Genomic DNA, 22,482 nt, shown 5'->3' on the forward strand with positions numbered 1-22,482 from the left:
GGGGCTAGTTTTTTTAAATCCCATCCTGTCTGTAACTGCAGTGCCACTCCTAGATGGGTCAAGTGTGTGTGCCGCACACTTGTGTCGCTTAGCTTAGTCATACACCTACCTCATTGCACCTCTTTTTCTTCTTTGCATGATGTGCTGTTTGGAGCCTATTTTTCAAAACTGCCATCCTGTCTGCCACTGCAGTGCCACTCCTAGATGTGCCAGGTGTTTGTGCCGCACACTTGTGTCACTTAGCTTAGTCATACAGCTACCTTGGTACAATGTTTAGGACTAAAAACAATATTGTGAGGGGTGAGGTGTTCAGAATAGACTGGAAATGAGTGGAAATGATGTTAAGGTTAATAATACCGTAGGATCAAAATGACCTCTAAGTCCTCTGATTTTAGCTGTTTTTATGTTTTTTTCCCCAAAATCATCCAGATCCAAACCCAAAACAAAAACACGAAAGGGTAGTTTTGGCAAAACCAATCCAGAAACAAAACACAGGGATTGAACCAGAACCAAAACACAAAACACGAAAAGTGCCTGCCGCACATCTCTAGTTGTAGTGGCCATCAGATAGCTCACTACTGTATATCAATAACTACCTTTGCGGCTGGTCCTGTCAACTCTGATTGCTGTGGCCATCTTTATTTTTTCTTTGGAGATTGTAGAGAGAGGACCAGGGCTGTCTTAACGGCAGTGTAGGCCCCTGGGCACAGCAATGCCCCCTACCCATCCTCCAGCAGTAGGTGTGGGGGGTGCTGTCAGCGGCAGCTTAGATGTCCCGCAGGCGGTATGGGGTGTTCTATCTTCCGCTGAGCATGTAGGACCTGGAGCAGTAATTTCTGCTAATTACTCCATTACTGCACAGATGGGGCTAAACTGTAGAAGGGGGCATTGGGTTGAATAAAGGGGCCATGGTACATGACTTCCAGGGTGTTAGGGGTGTTTAATACATAGGGGAAGGTGGATAGTGGAGTGGGCTTAATAGTCATCATTTTCCGGTGGGAGGGCAGCTTGCTTGACTGCAGATATCTCAAGTTCCTGAAAATATATTTCTTAGCTTTAAATGGGATAAAAAACTAGAGAGTCCCACCTTTCAGGAGGTACTGGAGTCTTGGGGATCAGAGTTCAGTAGCCAGAGCAATGCACCAATGACTATATAAAACTGCAGACCAGGTGTGTGGAGCTGGAGTAGTGACCAGCTGCTGGAAGGCTGATATCTATGGTTCTGGGCAGAGTAGAGATTATACCCTCAGAAAAACTCTATGTCAGACAGAACCTGAGATATATGGCTGGGAAGAGCAATTAACAGGCTCGGATGGGGACCACCATTTTCACGTTGGATATCTTCGGTTCCCCAGGGCCGATTTCAAAAATCTGGTACGCCTGGAAAGAGGGGACCCTCAGCTATCAGCCTAGGTCCCTCGTACTCCTGGGGCCCTTGGGCAAGAGTCCATTGAGCCCATACGAAAAGACGGCCCTGGAGAGGACGTGTGTCCATCCTCAGTGTCCTCTGTGGTAGTGTCTTGTGCTGTATTTGTCCAGCCACAGTGTTTGTGTCCTCTTTCTGCCATATGTCCATTGCTGCTGTGTTGTGCTGCATCAGTTCAGTGATGGTGTATTGTGCTGCATCAGTCCAGTGGTAGTGTCCTGTGCATCAGCCATCAGTCATTCCAGTGACCAGGAAGTCACAGTGTTTGTGTCCTCTTGCTGCCATATGTCCATTGCTACTGTGTTGTGCTGCATCAGTTCAGTGTTTCTGTGTTGTGCTGCCTAAGACCAGTGGTAGTGTCCTGGCCATCAGTCATTCCAGTGACTAGGCAGTCAAAGTGGTATACGCTGCTGCTATATGTCCACTGCTGCTGTATTATAATAATAATAACAACAACAACAACAACAAGTCCCTTACAGTGTTGCTGTGTTGTGCGGCATCAGACCAGTGGTATTGTCCTGGCCATCAGTCATTCCAGTGACCTGGCAGTCAAAGTGGTATACGCTGCTGCTATATGTTCACTGCTGCCGTATTATAATAATAATTACAAAACAACAACAGGTCCCTTGCAGTGTTGCTGTGTTGTGCTGCATCAGACCAGTGGTATTGTCCTTGCCATCAGTCATTCCAGTGACCAGGCGGTCACAGTGGTATATGCTGCTGCTATATGTCCACTGCTCCCGTATTATAATAATAATAATAATAATAACAACAACAACAACAAGTCCCTTACAGTGTTGCTGTGTTGTGCTGCTTGAGACCAGTAGTAGTGTCCTGGCCATCAGCCATCAGCCATTCCTGTGCCGCATATTGTGCTATATAACTCCAAAAAAATAATGGAGAACAAAAATGTGGAGGATAAAATAGGGAAAGATCAATAACCACTTCCTCCTAGTGCTGAAGCTGCTGCCACTAGCCATGACATAGACGATAAAATGCCATCAACGTCATCTGCCAAGGCCGATGCCCAATGTGATAGTAGAGGGCATGTAAAATCCAAAAAGCCAAAGTTCAGTAAAAAGACCCAAAAAAAGAAATTTAAAGGGTCTGAGGAGATACGTAAACTTGTCAATGTGCCATTTACGACACAGAGTGGCAAGGAACGGCTGAGGCCCTGGCCTATGTTCATGACTAGTGGTTCAGCTTCACATGACGATGGAAGCCCTCATAACTGAGGCCTTGACACATATGTTGGTGTTAGACGTGCGTCCGGTATCCACCATTAGTGCAGTGGGATTTAGACAATTGAAGGAGGTATTGTGTTCGCGATACCAAATCCCATCTAGATTCCACTTCACTAGGCAGGCGACAGCGAGATTTTGCCATTTAATACCAATGATTTGGATGTATAATTCCAGTGATTTGGACGTATAATTACAGTGATTTTGCAGTATTATTACAGTGATTTTGTCATTTAATTCCAGTGATTTTGACATTTAATTCCAGTGATTTGGACGTATAATTCCAGTGATTTGGACGTATAATTCCAGTAATTTTGCCATTTAGTTGCAATGATTTGGACGTGTAATTCCAGTGATTTTGACATTTAATTCCAGTGATTTGGACGTATAATTTCAGTGATTATGCAGTATAATTCCAGTGATTTTGCCATTTAATTCCAGTGATTTGGACGCATAATTCCAGTGATTTGGATGTATAATTCCAATGGTAATTGTTTGTGTTGCTTGTCTTAGTCATACAGCTACCTCATTGCACCTCTTCGACATCTTTGCATGAAGTGCTGTTTGGGGACTAGTTTTTGAAAAGTGCCATCCTGTCTAACACTGCCATATGAGTCCAGGGGTACTGCTGTATTAGTCCTGGGCTACTGCCATATAAATCCACCAATTGCAGAATATTTTTATAATGACAGGGGCGTGCTGGAGATGCTGTCAGTGGACCAAACAATTGCGGCCCACTCTCCACATTCAGCCACTGCGTGACACTACTAGAATCATGGCCAGGTGGTTGTGTCGCTTAGTTTAGTCATACAGCAACCTCGGTGCACCTTTTTTTTCTTCTTTGCATCATGTGCTGTTTGGGGACTATTTTTTTAAAGTGCCATCCTATCTTCCACTTCCGTATATGTCCAGTGGTACTGCCATTTTATTCCAGTGATTTAGACGTATAATTCCAATGATTTGGCCGTATAATTCCAGTGATTTTGACGTATAATTTCAGAGATTTTGCCATTTAATTCCAGTGATTTGGACATATAATTCCAGTGATTTTGCCATTTAATTCCAGTGATCCTGCCATATAATTCCAGTGGTATCCGGACTCCAGGTCGACAACAAAAAGGTCGACACACCTTATGTCAATGCCAATTGGCCGACACACCTTAAGTCGACACGGACAAAAGGTCGACATGGACAAAAGGTCGACAGGAACAAGGTCGACATGGGAAAAGGTCGACATGAGTTTTTCACAATTTTTTTCTTTTTTTGAACCTTTTCATACTTAACGATCCACGTGGACTACGATTGGAACGGTAATCTGTGCCAAGCGAAGCGTAGCGGAGCGAAGGCACCATGCGAGGGGACGCATGCGAGGGGACGTGGTGCACTAATTGGGGTTCCCGGTCACTCTACGAAGAAAACGTCACAAAAAAAACATAAACTCATGTCGACCTTTTTCCATGTCGACCTTGTTCCTGTCGACCTTTTGTCCACGTCGACCTTTTGTCCATGTCGACCTAAGGCGTGTCGACCAATTGGCATCGACCTAAGGTGTGTCTACCTTTTTGTTGTCGACCTGGAGTCCCAGACCCATTCCAGTGATTTTCCGTATAATTACAGTGGTACTGGCATATAATTACAGTGATTCTGCCGTATAAATCCAGTGATCCAGCCGTATAAGTCCATTGATCCTGCGATATGAGTCCAGTGATCCTGCCATGTAAGTCCAGTGCAGTGGTACTGGCGTGTAAGTATAGTACAGTGATACTGCCGTATATATATATACCCTGTTGCAAAACCGATTACCGAGGCCATGACATCTATGCTGGTGTTAGAAGTGCATCCGGTATCCAACATTAGTGCAGTGGGACTGCAGTGTCAACCCTAGATGGGCCAGGTATTTGTGCTGTACACTTGTGTCGCTTAGCTTAGGCATACAGCTACCTCATTGCACTCTTTTACTTCTTGGCATGATGTGCTGTTTGGGGACAATTTTTTTAAAGTACCATCCTGTCTGACACTTCCGTATATGTTCAGTGATACTGCCATTTAATTCCAGTAATTTGGACGTATAATTCCAGTGATTTTGCAGTATAATTCCAGTGATTTTGCAGTATAATTCCAGTGATTTTGCAGTATAATTACAATGGTTTTTGCTATTTAATTCCAGTGATTTTGCCATTTAATTCCAGTGATTTGGACGTATAATAACAGTGATTTGGCTTAGTCATACAGCTACGTCATTGCACCACTTCTACATCTTTGCATGAGGTACTGTTTGCGGCCTAGTTTTTTGAAAAGTGCCATCCTGTCTGACACTGTAGTGCCACTCCTAGATGGGCCAGGTGTTTGTGACGCACACTTGTGTCACTTGGCTTAGTCATACAGCAGCCTCGGTGCACCTCTTTTTCTTCTTTGCATCATGTGCTGTTTGGGACTAGTTTTTGAATAGTGCCATCTTGTCTGCAACTGCAGTGTCACTCCTAGATGGGCCAGGTGTTTGTGCCGCACACTTGTGTCACTTAGCTTGGTCATACAGCCACCTCAGTGCAGCTTTTAGGCCTAAAAATAATATTGTGAGGTGTTCAGAATAGACTGGAAATTAGTGGAAATTAATGTTGTTGAGACTAATAATACCGTTTGAGCAAAATTACCCCCAAATTCTGTGATTTTAGCTGTTTTTATGTTTTTTTTCAAAAATCATCCAGATCCAAAACCAAAACATGAAATGGTGGTTTTGGCAAAACCAAGCCAAAACCAAAACACGAAAGTGGAATTAGAACCAAAACCAAAACCCGAAAAGTGCCAGCCGCACATCAAGATAGATACCTGCATTGGGTCTTGCTGCCTTCTTCAGAATAAGGTGGATAAACTGCCATTGCTGTGTGCAGAGCTGCATGTAAAATCACTCTGTCAATTCCAGTAGTTTGTTGAACAATGCCTGTAGGGTTATATCCACTGGCAGGATTTTAACCAGAATCTGAAGAGGGCTTCAACTTGTTTATCAAATCCTCACCATTTAATACATTCACCGTCTATATAGGTTTAGTTTCTTGAGAATTTTGAAAGGTGTTCTTTAGTGTACTGAACCAGTTTTGGATTATTTCCAGTAACAGATGTTCACTAATGTTGCAGGATCTATGAGCTTGTTGTTAACTTGGTGGTTCATGGTGTGACTCCTTGGCCTAAGGAGTGGGTTGATAGGGGTCTCATAATAGATCTTTCACTTCTCAAACTCTTTCCAATAGTAATTGCATTGGTGCTTTGGTGTGGTTGGTTGTGCAATCAAAGTGTTGTCCTGAGGTATGACAATCTTGCTGTGTTACACGTTATCAATTGACAGCATGCTACATCTCTGCTGGCTTTGCATTTGCTTACATAACTTGTCTTGAGACGTAACATAGTAACATAGTAACTAAGGTTGAAAAAAGACAATTGTCCATCGAGTTCAACCTATTTGTGGTCTCCTATGCAGTCTTATTATAGGACTAGTTATTTTTATGTTAGTACTAGTTATATTAACTATAATGCGTGCCTACGCACCATAACCCTTAATATCTTTATCCAATAGGAATTAATCTAACCCATTCTTAAAGGTGTTAACCGAGTCCGCCATTACTACTCTCTCAGGCAGGGAATTCCAAACACGTATTGTCCTTACTGTGAAAAAACCTTTTCGCCTCAATGTGCGGAAACTCCTCTCCTCTAACCTCAGCGAGTGACCACGTGTCCTCTGTGCTGATCTTATAGAAAACAGGTCCCTCCAAAGCTCTGTGTATTGACCCCTTATATATTTGTAGATGTTGATCATGTCCCCTCTTAGTCTCCTCTTTTCCAGTGTAAACATACCCAGCCTTGCAAGCCTTTCCTCGTATTCCAACGTCTCCATGCCCTTGATTAATTTGGTCACCCGCCTCTGAACCTTTTCTAGCTCCAGGATATACTTTTTGTAATATGGTGCCGAAAATTGCACACAATAATCAAGATGTGGCCTCACTAGTGATTTATATAATGGGAGTATAATCCTCTCGTCCCTTGTATCAATTCCCCATTTTATGCATGCTAATATCTTATTAGCCTTCTTTGCTGCACTCCTACTTTGGGTACTGCGTACTGCTGCTTAATTTGTTATCTATGTGAGCCCCTAAGTCTTTTTCCAGTACAGAATCCCCTAATATTACCCCATTTAGTATGTAGGTGTTATTTTTGGTTTTGCCCCCACAGTTCATTACCTTACACTTGTCTGTGTTGGATCTCATTCTCCAGTTTGCTGCCCATGCTTCCATTTTAGTTAAGTCGTCCTGAAGAGACTCAGCATCCCCCTCCATATTTATAACCTTACACAATTTGGTATCGTCTGCGAAAATTGACACCATGATCTCTAGACCTACTGTTAGGTCGTTGATGAAAATGTTGAACAAAAGTGGTCCGAGTACAGACCCTTGTGGCACACCACTTAGTACTTTAGTCCAATTTGAAAATTATCCATTGACCACAACGTGCTGCTCCCTGTTATCTAACCAATTACTGACCCACTTGCAGTAATTGTAGTGTGGTGTTTAACACTTGGCTACATTTACTATAGGCCTTTGGGTCCTGATAATGACAAGAGTTGTGAGCTCATCCCTTTTTATGTTTGATGGGTGATCAAGTTAGCATGGAGGGTTTAGCTGTACAGTCTCTGTGCTAAGGCACTCTGTGTGCTTATTGACACCCTTGAGAAAAGTGAGAACCTTTCTCCCATAGTTTATTTATTTATGAACAGTTTCTTATATAGCACAGCAAATTCCATTGCACTTTAAGTTGCTGACATGGAGGTACCAGTGGACATTGCTTGACTCTTTCTTTTAACTCTTTTTTTTTAATTTGGAATTCCAATGTCTCCGGCGGATCAAGGAGTTCTGTCTCTAAGTCCCTTGCAGGGATTTTTGTTTTCTGCTGAAGGGCCTTCCTAACCTTACCAAAAGTTTCTAATAATTAAGACTTTAAAAGGTTGGGCTCATGTTTACTTGGTCATAAATGACAAGACAAATTTCCTTCCTTCCATCAACACAGTAGTCGTGTATGTGGCGTTTTCTGATTTTGAAATGTGTTTATTTATATGGCTTTTTTCGATGCCTTTCATGGGGCCTTTGGGGTTTGGAGCTAGTTGCTTCTCCAACAGGTTCAGTGTGACTATGTTTCATTCTGACTTTCTTGTTGGCAATAGATTAGTGCTGTGTACTGTAGGTTGCAAAGCTCCAAAAATTATCAGATGGGTAGAGGTCTGTGGATTTCCTATGGACATTTGACTGGATGTTTCCAGTTCTTGGTAATTCGCGTGGATGACAAGCCTTAAACTGGACTAACGGGCAGATTTATTAACCTTTTTTTACTCACTTTTCATGAAAAACTGCTCCAAATCCTTTAATTCACTTTTTTTAGTGACCAAATTTAGTAAGATTTTTTTTGGTTTAAAATACCACAGTGAGCCCTGTGATAATAAGGCTGTTCTGAGACAGCATTATCAGAGGGCTCAGTGTGGAACCTGTACCCTTGCATAGCTTTCTCTGCCCTCTGGCAGATAAATCTGTGTGGGGAGCCGGCAGTGTGATCAGTTATGTGTGTCCGATGGACACAAAAGCTGATTACTGTTTAAAAAGAAATGTAAAAATAATATAAATTAATTCTTATCTACCCATTGACTGGTGATTGGTGCTCTCTGCCGCTTCTGTGATCTCCAGGACAGTAAAGTGGTGCTCTGGGGATCACCAATCACAAATCCCTGAGTAGGTTAGTATGATCAATGGTGAGGGGGGGAGGGTCGAGGCATGGGGGTGTGTGTGTCATGGCGTGGGAGGTAGTCACGATGGGGGGGGGGTCATCGCAGTGGTAGTGGCAGTGTCGGCAACGAGGCATGTGCAGCATATACTCGGGGAATGTTTTACGAAAAATACCTCGACAATGCTGCGGAGTGGCATCACAGAGACATAACTTCCTCACAAGCTCTATCCCTTCATGCGATAATTGATATATGCAAGCAATGTAATCAATTATTGCAGTGCGTATTGAATCGAAATGATCACGTCCCATCCGCATCTGAGGATGCAGTTTGTGATAAACTGACCCCTAGGCACCAGTTTAGCTGGAATACCAGTAAGCTTCATCAGAGAGCCTGGAGCAGTAAATTACCACCAAATTACCACCATCAGGGACCATGGACTAGACCTGCCCCAATCCAGTAGCAACACAAACTAAGGTCTAAATGTATAAGGGTACAAGAAGTTTCTGCGAGAATGCCTTACTTTTAGAGTGGCAATCATTTACAAGCAAAACCTAGCTGGGTTTGCCTTGTAGATAATAACCGCTTTAAAAATACGGGCATTCTTGCACAAACTGGCTTATTGCACTCTATTACATTTAGTCTGAAGAATCAGGAGGTCACAGATATTTCTCAAATCATCTACCAAATTTTTAAAGATATTTTTTATTTAAGCACTGCAAGTTGTTGGCTAGTCTCTCCGTGTGGCGCTGATCATGCCCTTCAATTGGCTTTGTGGTTGCACATACTATTACTTGGGCACCTACAGTACTATGGGTTTCCCCAACTGAAATTGTATGGCCCATCCAATACTGTATTTGTACACTCTGCTATGGAGCCCACTAAATGTCCAGTTATGCCCCAGGAATAATTATCAATATTTTATTAGATTTATAAATTATCTTACATAAAGGGATTTTGAAATTCACAGCTCTTTAGCTATTTGCATTGTGCCTTTGAATTGTGCCATTAGCAGACATAAGCAAAATGTAAAGTTTCAATATTCAATGAATTTCAGTATTTTGGAACTCATGCTTTATTCTCAGCTACCAGATTTATTTCAAACAACTGAAATCCCAACTATATTGAGCAGAGATATATTCAAACTTTTTTCCTTTGCAGATCAATGCTGATAAAGGATCTGTGTATAATGTATCTTACAGTATTTGATGCAGGACTTTAGGTCCTAGTAGTGAACTTCCTGACCTTACTTAGGAGGACAACTGCCTCTTTTGCTATAAAAACTGTTTCATTTTGAAACCAGATAAATAGATAGCTATATTAAACGTTTCCCCTTAAACTGTTTGCAGATACAAGGAAAACTATCTATATATTCTGAACAATTATCTTAAAAACTGATGTTTCTGGTATTAATATTGGCTGTACTTCATTGCAAGAAATTAGTTTATAAAGGTAAGTTGAGTCTGATGGATGCAAAACATGCTTGTTAATGTAATTAAAATACTGGGGTGAGCTACTCACATTCACAAATACAAGACTTTATTCTGTAAGGTATTATCAATAATTAGACTTTATATAGTAGTCATGAAGTATCTCTCCCACTTCCTCTGGTCCCTCCCACGGCCTAATATCTTCCTCTCATCCTTCAAGCACACCTGCGTCTTACTCAGTCTGCAAAAAACCTACATGCTCCTTTCTCTCTAACTATCATCCAATCTCTCTCTTTCCATATGCATCCTAGTTCCTAGAAAGGCTAGTGTACCCTTCATCTCTACCCTATCTCTCTTAGGTTCATTCCAATCTGGCTCTCCATATCCAATGACCAATCTTTTATTCTTACAGTGCTCATTGTCACAGATGCATTCAACACCTGTGACTACCACTTCTTTCTTACTTACCACTCCATTGTACTCCATGATAAAGTTCTCTCCTGGTTCAGCTACTACTTGATCAACCACTATTTCTCTATATCTACACCCACTTTCGTCTTCCCTCTTCTTTCCAATCTGAATGTTTGTCCCAGCCAACGTCCCCCAAAGCTCTGTCCTTTCCGCCTTTCTTTCTCTCTCAGCACCTTTTCTGTAGATGAGCTCATATTTTCTTTGGATTCTGATATCACTTCTATGTTGATGATACTGAAGTTTACCTCTCTTCCCCTGATCTCTCTCCCTCTGTCCTTTTCTGCATAACCTCCTATATGTCTATCTGCCATTTCCTCTTGCATGGCATAACACATCCTGAAACTCCATATATAAATAACTGAACTCATTGTGTTTTCCTCTGACATGTTCTCCCTACTCCTTACTCCTGCCATGCCTACTGAACTCCTATCTTGCCCTTCTATCCTCAACTCTACTTGCCATTTTTTTTTCTCTATCATCACTTTACTCTGTTCCCCTTAATGACTGCCCCTCTCATCCTGGCTCCCGTCCCCCACAGAATGAAGATTAAACTCCTCTCAGTCTCCCACAAAGTCCTCAATAATTCTTCTCCTCTCTACATCTCCAGTTTAATTTCATCACACACTACATTGTGTTAACTTTGCTCTACCAATAACTGCCTCCTCTCCTCACTTTGCCACTCACACCTTCTGGATTTCTCCTATGTTGTTTTCCACATCAGGAATACTCAACTGTTGATTTGACTTGAATCCCATCTCCCCAACTTTAAACTTGTCCTTAAAATCATCCTTTTCATTCAAGCCTTCCAAACCCTCCTTCCTGCAGCTTCTGCTATCCTCTACTCTGCCCTGCACACCATATTGTGTCAACCCTTATTCCCTCTTGATTGTAAAACTGTGTAGATAGGGCCCTCTTTCCTTTGCCTTCTCTACTTAATTATGCTAATTACACATTGACATTATGTATTTATGTGAAGTTATTAGCTTGTTTGAGTCCATCTGTGCTTGTGTCATTTGCTGTTTTCCCCATGTGGCACCTTTTAAATAAAATAATAGTAATACAAATAAAATGCTTAACCTACAATTTCTAAGAGCAAAAGGGTATTTTGAGAGATGGGTCTGTTTAACACCCTTCACATTTTTGTCCCATAAACTAACACCTCATTTCCATCATTTACAGCAATACAATTTAGTTTTTGGGCGAATGATTATTCCTTTCATGAAAAATTACTCCTCCATTCCTGATCACAGTGTACAAAGCAGAGTCAAACTCCATAGGAAAGAGCTGCGATAGTCATGTGAAGATGGCATTACATATTAGAGACAAGCTCTAAAATGCTGGGCTTTTTGGAGCTATTTAAATTGGAGAAGACCTCCATTCCCATGCATTTCATGGGTTTTGGCACAGGAGATATCTGCAATACTGTATCTCCTGTTTTAAATACCCTCATTCCCTAAATGTAAGTTATTTATCAGGAAACATACATTTTGGTGAGAATTATGTGGGAATATGTTATAAAAGAAAGGCTGCTGTACAGCCAAATGACTGGAAATATTAGTGTTAAGAACAACTCACTTTAGGAGGCTATACTGATCAGAAAAGAGTTACTCTAAAAATAGAACTTGGACTATTGTAGATTTTTTATGTTATGAATTAGTCCTGGAACCTAAATATTTGCAGTAATAAAATAAAATGATGTTTATGTACATCCATGTTTTTAATCAGATATATTTTGCAGAATTATACACACTGTACCTTACGTCAGCTCCTTCCATAGTCTCGCTAGTGAATTCTAAAATGTCTGCTGCAGTTCCCACGAACATGAGAAGAAGCTGAGATAGCTGGTCACGTGTTATTCCAACACCAATGGGAAGAAGCCACCTTCCAATAATCAGAAGCAGTAGAAATGTCTGGTGTAGCCCAAGTGTCCATATGGATTGGGAAATTGCATTCAGTGAAGCAATAACGTTAGGCTGTATTTAAATAAAGATTTCAATACAGACAGGTTAGTTATTAGATCATATTTAATAGCACGTTAAAGTGTTTATGGTCCCTACATCGTAACAAATTCTGCCACTGACATACCACAATGTATAGTCTCCCCGTAAGGAAACACATTTCTTGGCGGAAATCCAATAGTCATAATATTAGGGTATTATGGTATGCAGTCCCAGTGTCAACAATAAAAATGTTGACAGTCAAAATATCAACAATGTTACAATATGTCAACATTAAAAATTTCCACACAGATGATATGTTGACAATCTAAGGGGTCAATATAAGTAGGTGCGAGTTGCGAGTTTGTTTTAAGAACTCACAGACTATGCACAAATGCACGCACCCGAGAATTTTCCAATCCAATAAAAAATTCCTATTTGTGTTACTTGCAGAGAGGGTTTTTTTATTTTATTTTATGCAATATACGATCAGGGGTGTAGCGAGGGTGGCTCCGGTGGAGCATGAGCTCCAGGTGTCGGTAAAGTTAGAGGGCACTCCGCAGAGGAGGAGGAGCAGAGGAGGTACACACTGACTCAGACTCTGAGACTAGGTAGGGAACAGGGCAGGCAGAGGCAACATCAGGAGACACTGACAGCCGACACATACTGGAGCTCTCCCTGCTCCTCAAACTGTTGCGGTGCAGCTATTTCTGCCCCTCAGGCAATTCTGGGACATTATTTTCATTGAGAAATTGGGAGGTTATCAGATCTAGGGAGGGGGTCAGTTTTGGGGCATTATTTTTATTGAGAGATTGGGGGATTATCAGGTCTGTGTGAGGTCACTTTTGGGGCATTATTTCATTAAAGGATTGGGGGTTGTGAGGTTAGGTCAGTCGGGGCATACATAGTGTTTTTAATTTATTTGAATTAAAAAAAGTAAATATTTGAATACAGCTACTTCCATAGTGGCTCTACTGTGGTGTAACATGTATGAGGGTTTTCTACCATGGCATGACATGTATAAGGGGATTTACCATGGTGTAATGTGTATAAGGGACTCTACTGTGGCATAATATGTATAAGGTAATCTACTGTGGCGTAATGTGCATAAGCAGCTCTACTGTGTGGTGTAATGTGTAAAAGCAGTTCAAGTGTGTGCCATAACATATATAAGCAGCTCTTCTGTGGCATAATGTGTATAAGTGGCTCTACTGTGTGGCGTAACATGTATAAGAAGCTATACTGTGTGGTGTAATGTGAATTACGGACACTACCGTGTGGTGTAATGTGAAATAACGGACACTACTGTGCGGTGTAATGTGAATTGGTACTATTATGTGGCCACACCCCAATATTTTTGTGTGCACTGTCCATATTTTATACATGGGGGCACCAAAAGAAAACTTTTGCAATGAGCTCTACAAGGTCTAGAACTGAACCTGCCACCAATTTAAATATGGTTTCTTTTCAAATGTAACATGCTATCCAATTCAGTACAGGAGAGAGGGGTGCCAAAACATACCTTTGCTCCGGGCACCATGGCACCTAGCTACACCTCTGTATGTGATGTGGGAGAAGTGCATGAAAAAGTGGAAAATGTAAAATACAGATGTTTTAAAAGGAGTAATATGGCTTTTATTTTTTTAAGAGTAAAATTATGTAAAAAGCTTATGAATTTATGTTAGTTACAAAAGAATTAAAAAAAATCCAAAACATTTTTAAAAAATGTGCTTGTGGTGTGTTTTGCGGCCATTTTAACGTAAAAAAATTACAAAATGACACAAAGCAATTACTTTTGGCTTAAACAAATGCTTTAATTAAATTTGGGTGGCATAATCTAATGAAAAAGGTGATTTTGGTGTAATTTGAGGCCATTTCATTTTTATAATACCTAAACAAACCCAAAAATGACATGTATTTATTGGCACAATTAAGTTAAATGAAAACTTCCAAATTAGTCATTAGGGGGGATGCTCAAGGGGTTCTACAAGGTGTTCTGACATTTTAACCTTGAAATAAAGATTTTCTCTAGCATCTCTCACCCTCAGTGAGGTGCGAATGGTTCAATTGGATTGCAAAATGAATTTACAATAAGAATTTGCAGAAAAAATGGTAACTCACACCTCGCAACTTGCACCTAATTGGATTGACCCAAGTTTGACGGCTCTGCGACATGCTTACCAAACGCAGACATATTTTTAAAGGGGCAATAATTTACAAGGCTAAACTGTGCCTTGTAAATGATTGCCCATTTAAAAAAAATAATCAGAGTTCGGCTGACATCCTGCACGGCGACCACTGAACTTGGACTTTATTACATCCAGTCCAAAATGTCAACAATGAAATTTCTAAACAGTCCCAAAAGTGGTGAGAGCTGCACAATGTGTAACTGCAAACATTGTGGAACTGTTCTAGTATTCCCAGACTGTCCAGGCAGTCAATACCTGCCGAGGCTTGTTGGGACTTGTACTGTAGTTCCATAATAGTATATCATATTTTTTGTATCTTTTTAAAAATAAACATTTATTTACTTTATGGAGCATTTTAACATTCATTTCAATTTCCAATGCATTTCTGTGGGCTTTCTGTACCCACTGAAATACATTGTAGAAGATGTATCAAACTTTTGAAAGTGGACAAAAGAAAAATTTGCCCATAGCAACAAATCATCTTTCAGCTATCATTTTATAGAGTGCAGTATAATGTTGTCCTCTGTAGAATGTTTCATACTGTACATCTCCCCCATTGTCCATTCATATGTCACACTGGTTTTCATGCAACCTCAACTGTCAAAAACTATTGAACTTATTATTCAAGATGTCCACTTCAATTTTGCAAATATCTCATAATAGATTCCTGCTCAAACCCTTCAAAATGCAGAAATTGATGATTTCCGTGGTTGTGTGTGAGGGTTTTTTTTTCTTTTGCTTTATGTTTAAAATGTGGTGGTTTACATGGCAATTTGACTTTAGTAGATTAAGTGACCTACAGATTGTAATGTAATTTGCTAAAAACAAAAATAAATAAAAATGGACTTGTAGTCAAATTTGATCTCTGGTAGATTTCCACCATCATCATGTTACCTGCAGATAGCAAAAAGCTGAGACTGCAGAAAATATGTAATTCATAAAAAAAAATTCACTTATCCCATTCATATACCTGCTGTAGTTACATATTCTATGGGATGCTAAAGTAGGCATTTTCCTTGTTGGTTTTCGTTCCTTAATGTAATAATGCAATTTCCTGTCTGCTTTGTTGCAATCATCTTTCATACATCATTCATGTCTAACTCCCCAGATTGATTAACTAAATAATTAAATAAGTTGGACATCCAGAACAGTAAAGAGGAATTTACTGAACAGACCGAAAACATTGAGTATTACAGGCCATTGAGTGGGGTATGCAAACTGGAAAATGTGCCAAATGATCCACTCACAATGTACCAAATGATTCACTTACATACTGTACGTTCACATTTATTATTTATTAACATTTGTTTATATTGCACTAGCATATTCCGAAACAACCACAGCAATGAAATAAAGGTGGGTAAACACTTGATGATTTTGAAACAATAAAGATTTCCCTTGAAGTTTCCCCAGCTGCAGAATGAAAGATATAGAGCATACACACTGAACGATATAGTGAACGATATCGATCAGTGACATCATCCCTCCCATCCCTGATCATGCAGCCATGAAAGATACAGTATAGCCTAAATTTGACGGCATGTTCAGCTGATAAAGATAAACAATAATGACCTGCTGGAGCATGCATCTTTATAGTTATAGTCAGAGCATACACACTTGACCATATGCACGATAATGGCCCTCATTCCGAGTTGTTCGCTCGCTAGCTACTTTTAGCAGAAATGCAAACACAAAGCCGCCACCCACTGGGAGTGTATCTTAGCATAGCAGAATTGCTAACAAAAGATTTGTAATTGCTAATGAAAGATTAGCAATTCTGCTATTATTAGCAGAATTGCTAATGAAAGCAATTCCCTTGCAGTTTCTGAGTAGCTCCAGACCTACTCCTAGATTGCGATCACCTCAGTCCGTTTAGTTCCTGGTTTGACGTCACAAACACACCCTGCGTTCGGCCAGCCACTCCTCCGTTTCTCCAGCCACTCCTGCATTTTTACCTGGCACACCTGTGTTTTTTAGCACACTCCCTGAAAACGGCCAGTTTCCGCCCAGGAACACCCACTTCCTGTCAATCACACTATGATCAGCAGAGCGATTGAAAAGCTTTGTTCGCCCGTGAGTAAAATAGCATAGTTTTGTGTAAAATTGCTTAGCGCGTGCGCCCTGCTGAGCATACGCATGCGCAGAGCTGCCGGATTTTAGCCTATTAGCAATTCTGCTAAAATTAGCAGCGAGCGAACAACTCGGAATGAGGGCCAATATCTTTATCTTAATCTTTATCAGGCATATAGTCCACTTGGATCATTGGATCGTCTCGTGTGTATGCCCTGAAGAATGGAGATAACCCAATAAACAGAAAGGTACTGTAAGAGGGGCCTGCCTGCAAGTTTACAATCAATTGGGAAATAGGAACTTTATACATGAGGTTAAGTGCTACATATAGCATATTGGCCTTGAAAAAAATAAGCAGTGGTAAAAAGTGCTAGGTGGTTTGCTTGATCCAGTCAATCAACAATGTGATCTGGGGTCAGAGGGTTGTTTATGAGTTTGAGTATAGAAAAAGAAAACATGTAAGTTTTGTGTGAACTGTAAAGAGGGGTGTTAGTACATTAGAATAGCTTAGGAAGGTTAAGTGGTTGATTCAGGATTGTTAAGTTTGCCTGAAGAGGTGAGCTTTCAGAACATGTTTGGAGGTTTGGAGACCAGAGGAAAGTATCTGTGAGGGAAGGTATTCTATAGGGATTCATATGTAGAAGTATTTTATATTGGATTCAGTAAAATACAATATAGGGACTAACAGAGTGGAACAGAATCAGAAAAATGTTTTATGATGAAAAGCAATATGAAAATGGCTAAAACACATTCAGTTACATGGGCCAACATAGATGGTTAGAGAGCTGGAGGGTAAGTATATTTGGGTATTATTTGCATAGAGATGATACTGAATCCAAAGTATCTTATTCATTTTCCGAGAGAAGTGGTATGGATAGAGAAGAGCAGATGACCTAATATAGAGCTGTGTTGTACTTCAACTTCTGAAGGAAGTGAAGGGGAAGTGGATCCAGAGAAATTAATACTGAAAGAGCAATTTGATTAATTAGCACAGTGGCCTAAAGATCTAGATAATGTGGTATTTGTATGAGAAGATAGTGGTCAACAATGTCAATGCAGAAGGGCAGGAGAGTTAGAAGTTAGCCTTTAAATTAATTTGTGATCAACTCATGACCACCCATTGTCAGTCCAGTCTCTGTGGAGTTTTGGGAATGAAAGCCTGACTGAAGATGGCTTGATAGGTTGTGTGAGGTAAGAAAGTGTGTGAAGCACATTAGTCAAGGATCAACAGTTTTATCAGTCTATAGGTTCAAGGGGTGAAGCAGTAGAGAGGGAAAACGGGAGCGATTCAATACAGATGGAGCCATGCTAATCATGGCTCCGTCTGCATCTGTGCCACAGAATGGGAGCACCTCTGTGCACTCCCGTGGCTGGGCTAGGTGCCAAATTACCTAGTCCCGCTGAAATTGCACGTATGGGATGGAGCCGCAGTAGATTAGTGTGGCTCCATCTGTATCTGATCTTTATTTGTGGGAATAATTGTGATACATTCCTGGAGCTTGGTTAATATGTGGTAAGCAGCCAAATATCATAAAATTGCATTTTCGGTGGGTTTCTGCATTTTTAGTGTTGCTGCATCACACCCATTAACTCAATCGCCATTATAATAAAACTGCACATGTGCAGAAGTATCATTGTATCGGTGGCAGGCAGATTCCATAATTATGGGAGACAGTGGATGTGGTTGACTTCGGATGGACCTTAGAATTATTATTATTTATTTATATGGTGCCACACGGGTTCTGCAGCACCTAACAAAGTACATAAATAAATGAGCCAAAAAGGAAAACAATGGCTAACAGTGCAAGATAATGTAGGACAAGTACATGGTATATAAACATTTCTCCACCAGGGGACAGAACACTGAAATAAATCTTATGGTGACAGAAACTGAGGGTTTGGATGCCGTTGTAGGGAGTATGGAGTAAAAAATAGTCTAATAGAGGGAAAAGCACATGAGAGGAGAGGGCCCGGCTCGTGAAAGCTTACATTCTAAAGGGGAGCGGTAGACAAATAGGGGTGACACATATGGTGTAGAAGTGAGAATGTAACAGAGGGTTAGGATGAGAGATGGCTGGTTTTGATGATGAAGAAGTGGGTCTTGAGAACCTGTTTAAAGTTTTGTAGAGAGGTAGAGAGTCTGATAGCGAGAAGTAGAGAATTCCAGAGGTAGGGAGCATCACGGCCAAAATCTTGGAGGTAGGAATGCGAGGAAGTAATTAGTTGGCAGGAGACATGGCATGTATTTGTCCAGAAAAAAGGGCAGGTGAAAGTGTAAATGGAGATAATGTGAGATATGTAAATGGTAGAGGAATGGGTGAGAGCTTTGTAAGTGAGTGTTAGAAGCTTGAATTGGATTCAGAAGGGAAAGGGGAGCCAGTGATGGGCTTGTAAGAAAGGGGAGGTAGACATAGTACATATTGAGAGTAAGATATGCCAGGCAGCAGCATTGAGGATAGATTTGAGTGGAGAGAGGCATTTGTCAGTGAGGCCAGATAGGAGGAGATTACAGTAGTCCAACTGGAGATGACCAGTGAGTCGATAAGGGTTTTAGTAGCAGCTAGTGTAAAAAAGGGTCTGATCTTAGTAATATTTTTGAGACGGAAGCTGCAGGTCTGCAAGAGGTACTGAATGTATGGTTTGAGGGAGAGTGAGGAATCAAGGATAACTCCAAGACAGCACACTTAGGGGCTAGAGGAGATAGTTGTGCCCTCAATAGATAATGACATTGTGGGAATTGAGGTTATGCAGGAGGGTGGGAAGATGACCAGCTCAGTCTTAGACATGTTAAGTTTAAATAGCACTGAAACATCCAAGAAGATATAATGGAGAGACAGTTAGATATACAAGTGAGGAGAAAGGGGGAAGGTCAAGGGAAGAAAAAAGGTAGATTTGAGTATCATCAGACTATAAAGAGGATGTATAGAGAGAGAAAAGAGAGGTCCAATAACAGAACCTTTGGGGACACCTACTGTTAGACGAAGTGCGTTGGAGGTGGTGTCATAAATTGAGATAGAGAAGGAGTGGTTAGAGAGGTAAGAGGTCAGCCAAGAGAAGGCAGTATCATGCAGACCAAAAGAGTGAAGAATTTGCAGGAGGAGAGGGTGATCCACAGTGTCAAAAATAGCAGAGAATTCAAGGAGAAAAAGCAGAGAGTAGTGTCCCTTGGATATGGCAGCATGGAGGTCATTGCAGACTTTTGTGAGAGCAGTTTCAGTGGAGTAAAGACAATGGAAGCCAGACTTAAATGGGTCAAGCAGGGACTGGAAGGAAAGAAAGGCCGTAAGGCATTTATAGACAATATGCTCAAGGAGTTTGGAGGCAAAAGGGAGGAGAGATGGGTCAATAGTTGGAGAGTGTTATGATCAAGGGTAAGTCTTTTAAGAATATGAAAGACAAGGGCATGGCAGAAGGAGAGGGGTAGTGCAGAAGGCAGGAGTGGATAGGGTCTAGTGGTGAGGTGGAGGGGGGCATTATTTAATATCTAGATACATTGCGAACATGTCAGAGTTAGTTTGATGGATAGTGAGGAGTTGTCACGGAAAGGAATGGGAAGGTAGTTGAGGGTCTGTTACGATGTGATGTCCTGGCGTATGGAGTCAGTTATGGATGTGAAGTAGGTGGCAAAGTCAAGGGAAGAGAGTGAAGAAGGAAGTCGAGGTGGGGGTGGGTAGAAGAGGGAGTTCACAGTTGCAAAAAGATGCCAGGGGTTCAAAGACTGGGAGGAGATGAAGTTCTTGAAGCATGACTGAAGCAATCACTTTACTTTACACATTGCAGAGATGGGCTCAGATTCCCTGGATGTGATTTTTAATACATCTGGGGGGTAAAAAATGTCTTAATGCCGCAAACAGTGGTGATAATGAATTCTATTTATCAGGTCTAATAACTAATAAATAATAAATGGGCTCCACTGTGAGGGCTATTTAAGTCATATAGTATGAATATTAATGTGAAGGACTCCAATTATTATATTGAGGTGCTACTGATTTAATATTTGGCTAGTGAGGGGAAGAAGGTCTAAAGTGTTCCTCTTTCTAGGAGAAAGATTTTGCCCCCTCAACAGACCCCACCCTTTAACAAACTCCACACCCCCATATTTACGGCTGCTTCCAAATATTTCCTAGGCTGATTTTGTAATAAAATTGCCCATGCCTATATTTTTTCCTTCATAGGCAGCAAGTTTTTGGGATCTAATTGTAGCATTACTGTATTGTACCAAATGACACACTCACAGATACAGTGCACCAAATGGTCAATTCACAAACATTCACAATGAACCAAATGATCCACTCTTACTCAGCTGATGCACACCACATTCAGGAGGTAGGGATGCAGTCAGTTTACCTACAATCAAAATCCCGACACCAATTGACCGATGGTCAAAATCCCGACAAGGTCAAAATCCCGACATGGACAAAATACCGACATTTAAAATACCTACAAGGTCAATATACCGACATGCAAAATGCCGACAGGTCAAAATACCGACATGAGTTTTTCATGATTTTTTTCATTGAAACCAACTTGTTCATACTTTACCATCCCAGTGGACCTGGAGGGGGAACATAATAGTGTGCCGAGCGCAGCGAGGCACCGTGCCCGAAGCATGGCGAGCGCAGCGAGCCATGCGAGGGGACGCGGTACACTTTATATGGTGTCCATGTTGACTTATGTCGACATACACACAAAAAAACAACCAAAAACGCATGTCAGTATTTTGACCTGTCGGCATTTTATATGTCGGTATTTTGACCTTGTCGGTATTTTAAATGTCGGTATTTTGTCCATGTCGGGATTTTGACCTTGCCGGGATTATGACCATCGGTCAATTGGTGTCGGGATTTTGAAAGTCGGGATTTTGATTGGAGGTATTTCATACCGATCCCAGGAGGTAATGTAAAGTCTTTAGTGCAAAATACATGGATTGATTTGCCAATTTAGTTGTTTTCAACCAATTTACATTCATGAAGAAAAGCATGATGCAGCTCAATACTTACTATGTTTAGCAAGTCACCATCTGAGGTACTGCCATATGCCAATTTGATGTCCTCAATGGTCTTATTACTATCAATTAAGGCCTGAAAAACAAGTGGACAAAAAACATTAGTTTAGCTGCAGATAAAGTATAGTTTTTTTCTTATGTAGAAATATTTGTTTTTATTTTCTCTGTAGAAGGCAATTAGTATGAATAAAATGTGTATATTGTAATTGACGTCACTTTGGTTGTGCAATTATCGTAAGTCGTGATTATGGGTCACATGCAGAAGAAGCCCATGCAGAAGCGTGCGCTGTGGCATTTATTTGCAGCCATCCATACACAACTTTATGAAAATAATGCTATTAACCCTTTCCCTCGTGCACATCTGTGCCACTGGATGTGCATGGACAGAAATAACCACTTTTAGCATCATGCATGCTGTAATGTCAATTGGTACATTCCTTAGATGCTAACATTGGTTGCACAATCGTATATTGCACCAATCCTATGGCAGGTGCAGTTTCTCTGTCTGACTATACTCTCCTATGCCAGCATCTGTAGTCTGTACGTGTAGCCGCTTGCATTGACATGCCTGTGACACTCAAATAACACACCCACGGAACGGACCATTTTTACATATTTTTCTAGCTGCCACCCGGGATAGCCCAATGTTCCACAATATTTCCAATACCGTTTGTCTCAATCACAACAGCAGCTATGTCCACACACTATCTGTAACGAATGCTCAACTATGTGAACATTAGAGATGAGCGGGTTCGGTTTCTCTGAATCCGAACCCGCCAGAACTTCATGTTTTTTTTCACGGGTCCGAGCGACTCGGATCTTCCCGCCTTGCTCGGTTAACCCGAGCGCGCCCGAACGTCATCATGACGCTGTCGGATTCTCGCGAGGCTCGGATTCTATCGCGAGACTCGGATTCTATATAAGGAGCCGCGCGTCGCCGCCATTTTCACACGTG

At 41.0% G+C, this 22,482-nt stretch overlaps 1 protein-coding gene across 1 annotated transcript in view; it reads right to left on the reverse strand.

Annotated features, from left to right (window-relative positions):
* The window catches only part of TMEM26 (transmembrane protein 26), a 193,560-nt gene that overhangs the window by 9,634 nt on the left and 161,444 nt on the right, over window positions 1-22,482 (reverse strand). The window contains exons 3-4 of the mRNA XM_063961807.1: window positions 21,523-21,603; window positions 12,082-12,299 (exon numbers count right to left, since the gene is read on the reverse strand). Coding sequence (XP_063817877.1) covers window positions 12,082-12,299; window positions 21,523-21,603 — 299 coding nt within the window. The remainder of the gene's footprint in view (window positions 1-12,081; window positions 12,300-21,522; window positions 21,604-22,482) is intronic.

The sequence above is a fragment of the Pseudophryne corroboree genome, chromosome 3 (genome assembly GCF_028390025.1).
Source record: "Pseudophryne corroboree isolate aPseCor3 chromosome 3, aPseCor3.hap2, whole genome shotgun sequence".
In the NCBI taxonomy this organism is placed as follows: domain Eukaryota; kingdom Metazoa; phylum Chordata; class Amphibia; order Anura; family Myobatrachidae; genus Pseudophryne; species Pseudophryne corroboree.